General features: G+C 44.7%; 1 protein-coding gene across 4 annotated transcripts in view; it reads right to left on the bottom strand.

The window, feature by feature from the left end:
* NVL (nuclear VCP like) overlaps nt 1-13,103 on the bottom strand; it is an 88,205-nt gene that overhangs the window by 63,277 nt on the left and 11,825 nt on the right. For all 4 annotated transcript variants that reach the window (XM_066380941.1, XM_066380932.1, XM_066380927.1 and 1 more), the window contains 2 exons: nt 10,593-10,694; nt 8,369-8,486 (listed from right to left, as the gene is read on the bottom strand). In XM_066380941.1, coding sequence (XP_066237038.1) covers nt 8,369-8,486; nt 10,593-10,694 — 220 coding nt within the window. The remainder of the gene's footprint in view (nt 1-8,368; nt 8,487-10,592; nt 10,695-13,103) is intronic.

Below are 13,103 nucleotides of genomic sequence, written 5' to 3' on the forward strand. Positions count from 1 at the left end.
AACATCAGGGAGGCTGGGCAGAAAAGAGGAGCAGAGGTCTCTAAATGGACTCATGGCATGAATTTGAGATGGGGGGGAGAGGACAATATACTTTCCAGTTGTTCTAACTTAATCCACAGATACATTTTTAGGAATAGACAGAATACGGGGCCTAGCATATTTTTCATAAGTATTATTTTTCTCAATGAACCCGGGTTGACCAGCAGGAAGTCTAAGCTTGTACTCTCTCACAAGTAGTAAGAAGGTAGAAGACAGTAATTCAGTACTCTCACAGATAAGTCCTGGGGAGTTCAGAATATGTTCTGTAGCCAACAAGAAGCCATGAAAGGTTTTTCTAGTTAGATTTGTGTCTTGAAAAGATAACTAATAATACTTATGAAGCGAGTAAAAAGGAGTAAAAAGCGCTATGATCTGATGATAATAATCAGGTGGAAAATGAATGAAGGCAGGAGCAGGAAATGAAAAGGACCAGCCCAACTGAAGCATAATGCTGATAATGGAACCCACGGCACTGAGCAAATGATCCCACGTGAAAGGTGGGGCAGAGGGGGAGACAACGATGAGTTAGTCTGGATGGCAAGGTGGGAAGTGCACACAGGAGGCAGGGTGGACGCAGGCAGAAAGGGCTCATGGGAAAGCAGGCTTAGCTTCGTACACAGTGTGAAGGATTCGTAGGAGAGTCAAGTGCCGTCACCAGCAGGCAATTGGAATGTGGGTTTGAAGCTTAGCAGAAATCAGGCTGAGAGATGTAATCCAAAAGCTTTTCAATGAAGAGCTGAAACGGAGATGGTTGGGAAATGGGTAGAAGGCAAGAAGGTCAAGTGTAAAACCCTATGGAGTGTCTTTGCTTAAAGGATGGAAAAAGGAGGCAGTAGGTAAAGGAAATAGGTCAGGAGTTGTCAGAAACTCAGCAGGACAGAGACAGAGCAGTGTTACACAAGCCAAGTGTGTGAATAATGATAAGGACGAGGGGACTGACAGATTCATTCTCAACAACAAGCACGGCTAATGTGCTGAGTGTTTGCTACTCTAGGGCACAGTCATCACCTCATTCACCCTCATGACACCTGTAAGAGGGAGGTTTTCAACGAGGAAACACAGATCAGAGGTTCTGAGGGATGACAGCAGAAAGCAAGCCAGAGATGTGGCAAACAGATGATTGATCACCAACTCTTCTATGATTACAGGCCTACCTCAGAACTATTCCATTGCAGTGAGTCACACACATTTTTTGGTTTCCCAGTACACATAAAAGTTATGTTTACACTATACTTTATTAAGTGTGCATGGTTCTAGAATAATAGCCCTCAGGATAAAGCAAGCATTTGTGAGTAGCTCATTAATTGTACATGTGTAAATAAACATCTGGATCCTACCTCTGCCAATGACTCGCTGTATGAATGTGGCCCTGAGCTCTCTGGGCACCAGCATCCTCATATACAATGTGTTGATATTTTAAGGTCCTACCCAGCTCCTAACAGAATGATGTCCAAGTTTAAGTTTTTGGAATCAGGTAAAATTAGTTGTCTAAGTGGTCTCCTTAATATCTTGCACATATTAATTTATTTAAAAGTTTTAAATTATTAAAATTTCAAATTTACAAACTCTAAACTAATATGGTTTTCTAAAATTCTCAAACAGTAGGTAGAAAATGACGACACAGCACGGACTAGGGCAATGACTGTGTAAGTGGAACTGTTTACTATTTCTCTTATTCTGAATTATACAGGGGAACCTTAAATATACAAAGATCCACACCAAATATCCCAACTAAGGGATGTTCAGTAAGGTTCTAGTAGTAGGAATCTGCTTAATCCCTGTCCTTGTTCATTTTTTCCACACTTTAATAACTCTGAAGTCAATGCTTCTATCAATGTCATAAGCACAGTACAGTTTGGTGCTCTTTTTTCTTCTTAGAGTGATGTAAAATAATGGTGTATTTTATAATTGGTAAAAATTGATTTTCAATAAAATATCGGCATTTAGAACACAGCCCTCAAAATATGACAGGAAAATCTGATGTCGAAATAAAACAGCAGAGTAAGGAACCTACAACCTGGCACCACAGACCACAAAACACATGCCACTGGCTCAGAGCAGGTAGGATGGAGTTTCAGAAAGTTCTACTTGTAAGGTCGGTGGATAATGGTGAACAGGCCCGGGAACTTTAGCTAGGACCACCCACAACCAAGCGCACCAAAAGAAACTTCCCAAGATCCCTTTGGAAAAGAGCGACACTTCTGTCAGCCAGTGAGATTTCACCATGTCATATTAGCTCGACCACCCTAGGGACCCTTTAAATATCTCTCACGCAGGTCACCCCTTGTGACTTGCCTAGCCTCTGTCCCTGAGGCTAGGGAACCTCATTGGGCGGGAAGCACTCTGTACTCAATAAAGCCTTTTATTATTCCATACTTTGTGGCTCCGGCCCCTTCCTTCTCTCTTTCTCAGTGGGGAAAAATACCTTACATTTTGGTGCCAAGACCCGGGAGGAGTTAGAAGTCCGCAAGGACCACTCCTCTCCTCTTTCCCTCTGAGAAAGAACTAGGATCTCCCACCTTCCACCACTTCGGCACACGGTGCGGTAAGTCCCCTGCCTCCAGCCACCCTTGAGTTCTTTCTGCTGAGACTCCCTGTCTGGAAACCGTAGCTACGTCAGGGACCTCTTTCCATTCCGAGTGCGTGTGCTCGTGGAGATGTCCTGAGCACATCCACTTCACCTTATCCGTCTGTGGCCAGAGCTTGAGTTTTGGGATGCCGATACTCAATTCTATTTTTTTTTTTTTTTTTTTACAGAGACAGAGAGTGAGTCAGAGAGAGGGATAGACAGGGACAGACAGACAGGAACGAAGAGAGATGAGAAGCATCAATCATTAGTTTTTCATTGCACGTTGCAACACCTTAGTTGTTTATTGATTGCTTTCTCATATGTGCCTTGACTGTGGGCCTTCAGCAGACCGAGTCACCCCTTGGACCTTGGGTAAAGCTGGTGGGCTTTTGCTCAAACCAGATGAGCCCGCGCTCAAGCTGGCGACCTCGGAGTCTTGAACCTGGGTCCTCTGCATCCCAGTCCGACGCTCTATCCACTGCGCCACTGCCTGGTCAGGACCGATACTCAATTCTAACCACTCCGAGGACTGAGGGCGGCTGGGGGGGGGGCACAGGAATCTCCTTCCCTAAAGAAGAAGAAACTGTTCTTCTTCTCTGCTGTGGCCAGGCCATAGAACCCACTGAATTAGCCTCCTGAAGGGACTTTCAGTTTTTTATTTTTATTTTTTATTTATTCATTTTAGAAAGGAGAGAGAAGGAGAGAGAGAGAGAGAGAAGAGAGACAGAGAGAGACAGAAGGGGGAGGAGCAGGAAGCATCAACTCCCATATGTGCCTTGACTAGGCAAGCCCAGGGTTTTGAACCGGCGACCTCAGCATTTCCAGGTCAACGCTTTATCCACTGTGCCACCACAGGTCAGGCGGGACTTTCAGTTTTAACACCCTCACCAATTTAACTGTCGCCAAAAAAGCTGGGAGTTGGTTGGAGATCCCTTACATACAGGGCTTCTAATTATTCGCACACCCGTCTTTAATTTCTGTGCCGCCTGTTCCACCACGCAGGCCCTTTTTATGGCCAGAGAAAGCTCACCTAAAATCTCCACTTCTGATCTTTCTTTCTCTGTGGACTCCCAACTCTCTCCCACTCCTGCCTGATCCCTGGGGGCGCCCCTCTCTCGGGACTTCTCTCTGGTCCCTCTGCGGACCTCTCTTGCTCGGACCTCTTTCACTTGGGTCTCTTCCCTCTGAGAGCCCCCTCCCCTCCCTTTGCAAAACCCTGTTTCTTATTCACCACTACCATTCTCTCTTTCTCCTCCCTGCTGGCTAGGGGCCCCTCCCTTCTCCACTGTGTTCTTAAACCCCTCCTCCGTCAGGCCTTTCTCCACCTACTATTGGCTCTTACACCTGTTTTCAGGACCCCAAGGCCCAACCCCAATTTTCTTGCAGGAAGTTCTGGCTCTGTCCTGCCTCTGGCTCTAGCGTTTCTGGCCGGATTTGGGTGCCAGGCTCCCCACGAGCCCCCCTCCTCTTATTCCCAACCCCTAAACCCCTATCCAGGACCTGTAAACACGGCATTTAAAGTTTTTAATGGTCCCAACTAGTAGAAACAGGCCAAGGCTGTTCACCAGGCCCACATGCAGCAGAAGGTAACGCTCCAAACCCAGGCTCTTGTGGCAACTCTGAGGCCAGCAGAGCAACAGAGGCAAGGCACAAGAAGTGCTTGACCCAAGTCCAGGCTGCAAAGAGAAATCCCACCAGCGGCTTGCTTTAAGTGTGGCAAGCAGGGACACTGGTCCCGGCAGGGTCCCTGCCCACAGCTGCCCACGGAGCCCTGTCCTGACTGCAAACAGCCCAGTCACTGGCAGAGCGATTGCCCCTTTGGGCAACAGACTTTTCCTCAGCACCTCTACGTGGAGGACAAGCCACCTGAATGGGGAGGCCAATCCAGCCAGGTGGGCGCATCGTTCAAACTCCTAGGACACGGCCTGGACTCGGAGAACCCAGGGTATGCTACAACTTTCTTGTGGAGACACGGGGGCTACCTTCTCTGTTTTTGCCATCACACTCTGAACCTCTATTTCCCTCACAGGTCTCGGTTATGGGAATGGATGGGACCCCTTCCTTTCTCCTTTTTACGCCACTTCTGACATGCAGTTTTGCCTCAAGCTTGCCTCCATACAGGACCACTGGCAGTTGGAACCACTGGACTCCACTTATCTCCAGCTCGCCAAAAGGCTGGACCCTACAAATTCTCCTATTACTCCTCTTTTTTTTAAAATCCTTACAGGACTGCATCTGCGAAGTTTCTCAACTCACGGCCAAACAGATGTTCCTCCTGACACCCCTCAATAGCCACCACCTTCCGATCTCCCCCTCCCCACAACACCCCTAATCAGCAGGAAGTAGCCAGATGAATAAATGGCACCCCTATTCTATTTAACACAAAAGGTCAGAATGTAAGGTCAGTGGGTAATGGTGAAAGGTCAGGCCTGGGAACTTCGGCTAGGACCGCCCACAACCAAGCGCGCCAAAAGAAACTTCCCAGGAACCCTTTGGAAAAGAGCGACACCTCCATCAGTCCATGAGATTTCACCACGTCATAATAGTTCGACCACCCTAGGGACTCTTTAAATATCTCTCAAGCAGGTCATCCCTTGCGACTCCCCTGGCCTCTGTTCCTGGGGCTAGGGAACATCGTCAGGCGGGAAGTGCTCTATACTCAATAAAGCCTTTTATTATTCCACACTTCCATGGCTCCCACCCCTTCTTTCTCAGTGGGGAAAAATACCTTACACTACTTGTGCTCATTCCTTCCCTCAAAATTTGTCTCTCAACACCATTAAACGAAATTGAGAAACAAGTTACAGATAGGAAGGAAATAACTGCAATGGGATTTGTTTCCAAAACACTGAAATATAGTATTCCTTCAAATCTACTAAAAAACAATTCAATAGAACAATGAGCAAAGGATGAGAAAAGGGATTTGGGAAATGATACAAATGGCCAAAAAATATGGGAAGACAATCAACTTCAACAGTAACTGGGAAAATGAAATTAAAACAAACTGCTATACCAATTTTCACCCATCAGATTGGCAAAAACGGTACCATTCAGTGCTGTAGAGCAGTGGTCCCCAACCTTTTTTGGGCCACAGACCGGTTTAATGTCAGAAAATATTTTCACGGACCAGCCTTTAGGGTGGGATGGATAAATGTATCACGTGACTGAAACAAGCATCAAGAGTGAGTCTTAGACGGATGTAACAGAGGGAATCTGGTCATTTTTTAAAAATAAAACATTGTTTTAAAAATAAAACGGAAATAATGTAAGTTATTTATTCTTTCTCTGCGGATCAGTACCAAATGGCCCACAGACCGGTACCAGTCCGCAGCCCAGGGGTTGGGGACCACTGCTATAGAGGATCTAGAAAAGTGGGTGTTGGGCAAATGAGTTTGTAAAATTTGTATTTTTTTTAGTTTGCTCACTTTTTTTTTCTTTTTTTTTTTCCATTTTTTTTTTTCTGAAGCTGGAAACAGGGAGAGACAGTCAGACAGACTCCCGCATGCGCCCGACCGGGATCCACCCGGCACGCCCACCATGGGGCGAGGCTCTGCCCACCAGGGGGCGATGCTCTGCCCATCCTGGGCGTCGCCATGTTGCGACCAGAGCCACTCTAGCACCTGGGGCAGAGGCCACAGAGCCATCCCCAGCGCCCGGGCCATCTTTGCTCCAATGGAGCCTTGGCTGCGGGAGGGGAAGAGAGAGACAGAGAGGAAAGCGCGGCGGAGGGGTGGAGAAGCAAATGGGCGCTTCTCCTGTGTGCCCTGGCCGGGAATCGAACCCGGGTCCTCCGCACGCTAGGCCGACGCTCTACCGCTGAGCCAACCGGCCAGGGCCTAGTTTGCTCACTTTTATTGTTAGGAAATGGCGCTGGGCAGCCACATGTGTGCTTGATCACAGAGCAGGGCAGTGGATTGCAAATTGAGGACTACATTTCTGTTTGGGAGGGGCCATTGTTTTGCTAATATTTGCTGGAGGACTGGTCTCTGTGGGCCTAGGCAGTTTTGCAGGAAGAGCAGAGGGAATGCAGGGTGCTGAAGAAGAAGCCAGTTTTTGCAGAGGACAAGGAGTGCAGTTGTGGAACTGGAACTGAGGGAGTCTGTAAGCTCCACTGAAACTGGTGGGTCCTTTGATCCTAGGAGGAACTGGAAAAGATTCTCTTGGTTGTAGAACCAGAGAATGTGTCACGGCTTTGGGAGCCCTTATGAAAGGGAAGTGTTTTCCTTGTGTGTCTGCTTGTTGGCCAGTGCAAGACTTTAATAAAGGAATGGCCCACCATTTTTTGGCTCCACTGTTTCTTTACCATCTGTCTGAATTCAATGAGAACCTGCATGGTTATGACGGTGGTGTCCACTGGCCCTGCAGTGGGGCTCTCATGTAGTATATTGGTAAAATGTACAATGCAAAGTCTTTCCAAAGGCAACTGCCACTTCCTGTGAAAATTAAGAACGTATACTCTGTAACCATCACTTCAATGTTTAGTATGTAGCCTAGAAAAATACAAGTGCACCAAGAGGCCCATTTAAGGATATTCCCTACAGCTTGTTAATAAGCAAAAAACAAAACCACCTAAATACCATCAAAATGTGAATACTTAAAATACAGTATGATGAATCCATTCTAAAGGATACCAGGCAGCCATTAAAAAGAGGTAAATAGGCCCTGGCCGGTTGGCTCAGTGGTGGAGCGTCGGCCTGGCGTGCAGAAGTCCCGGGTTCGATTCCCAGCCAGGGCACACGGGAGAAGCGCCCATCTGTTTCTCCACCCCTCCCCCTCTCCTTCCTCTCTGTCTCTCTCTTCCCCTCCCGCAGCGAGGCTCCATTGGAGCAAGGATGGCCCAGGCGCTGGGGATGGCTCCTTGGCCTCTGCCTCAGGCGCTAGAGTAGCTCTGGTCACAACAGAGCGATGCCCCGGAGGGGCAGAGCATCACCCCCTGGTGGGCAGGGCTTCGCCCCTGATGGGCGTGCCGGGTGGATCCCGGTCGGGTGCATGTGGGAGTCTGTCTGTCTCTCCTCGTTTCCAGCTTCAGAAAAATACAAAAAAAACAAACAAACAAAAAAAACAAAAAAAAAGAGATAAATATAATTGCATTACAATGGCAACATTTCCATGACATTATTAAGATACAACTAGCAAGTTATAGAAGAATGTGTATGATGTAATCAAAATATTGTGAAAAGCAAACAATGTTAAGTGTATTTTTACATGTGTGTGAACTAAGGTGCACTCCAAAATTTAATAATGTAATCTTTTATGACAAGAGACTTCTGCATTTTACCCTGAGTTTTATTCTATTTGAATGCTTTATATCTTCACATATTATTTACTTATTTTAGTGAGAGGAGGGGAAACAGAGACAGATTCCTGAATGCACCAGGATCCACCCGGCAAGCCCACTAGGGGGCGATGCTCTGCCCATCTGGAGCCCTTGCTCTGTTGAAACCTGAGCCATCTGAGTGCCTGAGGTGGAGGCCATGGAGTCATCCTCAGCACCTGGGGCCAACTCTCACTAATCAAGCCATGGCTGCAAGAGGAGGAGAGAGTGTGTGTGTGTGGGAGAGAGAAAGAGCTACAGAGAGAAGCGAGAGGGGGAGGGGTGGAGAAGCAGATGAGCGCTTCTCCCATGTGCCCTGATTGGGAATCGAACCCAGAACGTCCACATGCCAGGCCGACACTACCATGGAGCCAACCAGCCAGGACCTATTACTTATATTATTTAACAAAAAATTTAGTAGCTCAAAGTGAATTTATTAAACTGACCATCCATGCAGGTTAGAAGCTGGGCTACAATTCTTCGTTCCATATCTTTGGAAGCAACTTCCCTTTTGGGGGTAATGGCATCAATTTCATCAATAAAAAGGATACAGGGTGCATTTGACTAGAAATAAGAATATCACAAAAGGCAATCATAAATACATTTCCCATACTGCAGCATAGTTAACTATATATATTTTTAATAATCTTCAAGTTCAAGGATCATTCACTAAAAGAACAACCTGGAAGAAGGCAGTTAACAGCTATTACTTCTCATTTTTATCTGACTTCAGAGAAACAAGATGCTTAAGAGACTCCAAATAGGACAACACATTCATAGTCTTCTCATTAATCCATGGTTTGTTTGTTTTTTATCAATCCATGTTTTGTGATGATAAATCTAACAAAATTATTTTGTTAGTCAGGCGTATTTGCTATAATATAAAATGTAAATTGTAAGTTATAAACTTTAAATAAGAAAATCTATGCTTACTACAAATGTTATATGAGTTCCTACCAACATAAAAATATCAGAGCTTTTCCCTAGAATCTGTTATGAGCAGACTTTGAGAAGAATCAGAGGCTTTGTTTTTAATTTATTTGTCTACTGTAGTAAAATATACATAACATTTACTACTTCAACCATTTTAAATGTAGTTTAATGGCATTAAATATGTTCACACTATTGTGCAACAACTATCACCATCCATCTACAGAACTTAATCATCATCCTACACTGAAATGACAAGAGACTTATTTTGAATACTACACTGAATAAGGAAGGATGGTGAAGTTCCTATACACCAGTGTAGATAATGATTGCTAGTCTTTTTTTTTTTTTTTAAATTCAGTTGGAGGAGAGGCAGAGAGAGATTCCTGCATGCACCCTAACCAGGATCCACCCAGCAAACCCTAGTGGGTGATGCTCTGCCCATCTGGGGCATTGCTCCATTGCTCAGCAACCAAGCTCTTCTTAGTGCCTGAGTTGGAGGCCATGGAGCCATCCTCAACACCCGAGGCCAACTCCTCTCCAATTGAGCTGCAGGAGGGGAAGAGAGAGAGAAAGAGAAGCGAGGGGAGGGAGCTAGAAAAGCAGATGGGTGCTTCTCCTGTGTGCTCTGACTGGGAATCGAATCCAGGACATCCACATGCCAGGCTGTTGCTCTACCACTGAGCAAACCAGCTAGGGCCCGTTAGTCTTTTTTAGAATATAAACTAGGTAAGAGTTAAGATAGAATAAGTTAAGAGATAATATCAGCACCAACTATCTGAAGTAGTCAAACTCACAGAGGCAGACAGTCGAGTGGTGGTTGTCAGGAGCTGGTGGGGGGGGATAATGAGGAGTTAGTATTTAATGGGCAGAGCTTCAGTTTGGAAAGATGAGAACTTCTGAAGATGGAGGAGGGTGATAGTTGAACAACAATATGAATACACTTAATGCCACAGAACTCTACATTTTCAATATTTAAATGGCCCTGGCCGGATAGCTCACTTGGTTAGACTCTACTAGAGCATTGTCCCGAAGCGCTGAGGTTGCTGGTTTGATTCCCAGTGAGAGCATGTACAGGAACAGATCAATGTTCCTTTCTCTCTCTCTCTCTCTCCCTTCCTCTTTCACTTAAATCAATAAAAAAAATTTTAATTAAAAAGGAAGTATAATTAACATAACAGGGAAGAGAAAACTTTAATTGGACACAATGTCATCTTTCTCACAAGTTCTTCAACACCCAAATTTTAATAACATGAATTACAAATAGGATAAAATCCATGCTGTCATTTCTCTGGTGATAGAATTTTCTTTTCACGGCTTCAATTATGCTAATAGAGAGTTTATCAAGGCATTTCTATGGTTGCTTTTATAACGTGATAATTCTGATGTGAACAATTCTCACACTATTTACAAGTTGTCTGACAAGCCTAAACCATGGGAAGTAAAACTGAATGAAATGGTCACAAAGCTAATAATCTATTTCAACATACGCTACTGGGTATGACAGCCCAGAACTTCTCACCAATTAGATTTCTGTCTGGTTTCAGATGAAACAGATTATTTTATGCAGGGATCTATATCAGTAAATCTACTTTAAATATTTAGCCATCATGGGTAGCAAATCCCCATGTGTACAAAAGATGGCCAGTGAAGGTAACAAGTGCTAGCATTAGAGAAAACAGGATCTCACTATAACCTTGAACAGTTTGACACCGTGACACGGGTCACTGGCGGACTCACCACAGCTTGCTCAAACAGTTCTCTCAGCTTCTGTTCAGATTCTCCGGATACTCCAGACACAACCTGTGTAGCAGCGACTTTCAGAATTGGAAGGTCAAGTTCCTACGCACAAATGTACAAAAGAATGACCAAATTTTTTATTTTTAACTTCCCTACTTTTCCCTTATTTAGTCCCTCTCTCAAAATTACATTTTAAAAATGACTAATTTCCTGAGAAACTACTTTCTGTATTGGACCAATAAAAATCTTTATTTTAAAATCTACAGTTTTATTCAAATACATGGACAAAATATTATCTATTTGTTTCTGCTTTACAGATGTCATTTTAAAATTGTTCTCTCCTTTTTTTTTTTTTTTAAACAGAGACAGAGAGAGATTCAGAGAGAGGGATAGATAGGGACAGACATGAACGGAGAGAGATGAGAAGCATCAATCATCAGTTTTTCGTTGCAACACCCTAGTTGTTCATTGATTGTTTTCTAATATGTGCCTTGACCGTGAGGCTTCAGCAGACCAAGTAACCCCTTGCTCAAGCCAGCGACCTTGGGTCCAAGCTGGTGAGCTTTGCTCAAACCAGATGAGCCCACACTCAAGCTGGTGACCTCGAGGTTTTGAACCTGGGTCCTACGCATCCCAGTCCAATGCTCTACCACTGTGCCACCGCCTGGTCAGGTTGTTATCTCTTCTGAATAAAGGGTATTAAATCTCAAGAGATATGCCCCCCCCCCCCAAGAACTGAGCCAAAACAAATTTATCTGTTGGAGAGGAAATTGCAGGGGTTGTGACATACACTATACTAGCATTCTCTACCCTAAACACAGACCAGTAGCCACTTACTAGTCAGAGAAGGCAGGCTCTTTATGTAAAGAAGAGAAACTATCACTGTTCCACCCAAACACATGGTTACAAGCCTGCCTAAGTCCTACTCATTCCTCTGAGGGGTCTTGAAGTTCCACTTCCACAACCATATTTTCTTTGACCCCAACTCTTGAGTATCCCAGTAACAATCATATAGCATTTTACACTTTTGCGGTCTCTCACTTATCACAAGTGTATCTAGGTTGACATTTATTTGTATAAATAACTGTTTAATGTCTGCCTCTCATCTTAGACTGAAAAACTCTTTGAAAATGAGAACTGGGTTTATTGTATGTAGCACTGGCACACAGCATCACACAAGAAATTTAACCAACAAATGAATATGGACAAGGCAAGTCCATCAAGTTCTCCTATAGAAAGCATTTTGTGCTCTGGCCAGATAGCTCAGTAGGTTAAAGCATCATCCTGAAGTGCAGACATTGCCAGTTTGATCCCCGCTCAGGGTATGTACAGGAATAGACTGATGTTCCTGTCTCTCTCTCTTCCTCTCCCTACCTCTCTCTCCCTAAAACCAATAAAATAAACATTAAAAAAAAATAAAGCACTTTGTTTCATGGAGCACCTAATCTATTAGTAATCGGTACAAGACCCTGTTCTTCAAATTGAAATTACTCAGCCCTGGCCGGTTGGCTCAGTGGTAGAGCGTCGGCCTGGCGTGCAGAAGTCCTGGGTTCGATTCCCAGCCAGGGCACACAGTAGAAGCGCCCATCTGCTTCTCCACCCCTCCCCCTCTCCTTCCTCTCTGCCTCTCTCTTCCCCTCCCGCAGCCAAGGCTCCATTGGAGCAAAGAGGGCCCGGGCGCTGGGGATGGCTCCTCGGCCTCTGCCCCAGGCGCTAGAGTGGCTCTGGTGGCAACAGAGCGAAGCCCCAGAGGGGCAGAGCATCGCCCCCTGGTGGGCAGAGCGTTGCCCCCTGGTGGGCGTGCCGGGTGGATCCCGGTAGGGCGCATGCGGGAGTCTGTCTGACTGTCTCTCCCCGTTTCCGGCTTTGGAAAAATACAGAAAGAAAAAAAAAATTGAAATTACTCATACATTTTGCATTTTATCACCAATACAGTTTCTGAAAAACCTGTATGGGAGTAAAATAAGATTGCTAACTTTTTATTTACCCAAGTTATCCATTTTAGGAAGGATATTTTAATCCTAAAAAATGTAAGAGCATGCAAAAATAAAAAAATAAAAATAATAATAATGCATGCCTGACCTATGGTGGTGCAGGGGGTAAATGTTGATCTGGAAAGCGAAGGTCACTGGTTCAAAACCCTGGGCTTGCCTGGTCCAGGCACATATGAGAAGCAACTAGTATGAGTTGATACTTCCTGCTCCTCCACCCCCCCCCTCTCTAAAATCAATAAATAAAATCTTTTAAAAATAAAAAAGAAATACATCCTTAGTTTTATTTCACTGCTCATCAGAACCCCTGGCTCAAAGTTAGAGAGAAGTAACTAAAATGTAACTATATTAAAAAAGAAAAAGGGTTGTTCACAGCTATATAATTTTGCTTCCCATCCAATTCTTCCCTGGATACATTAAAAAAAAAATAGCATCTCACAAACAGCAGTTTTAAAGAGGTAATAGAAATGAACACAGGATCACAGTCCTCTTGAGAATATGTCAAGTCTGGTTCAAGCTG

Source organism: Saccopteryx leptura, chromosome 1, assembly GCF_036850995.1.
Source record: "Saccopteryx leptura isolate mSacLep1 chromosome 1, mSacLep1_pri_phased_curated, whole genome shotgun sequence".
Lineage (NCBI taxonomy): Eukaryota > Metazoa > Chordata > Mammalia > Chiroptera > Emballonuridae > Saccopteryx > Saccopteryx leptura.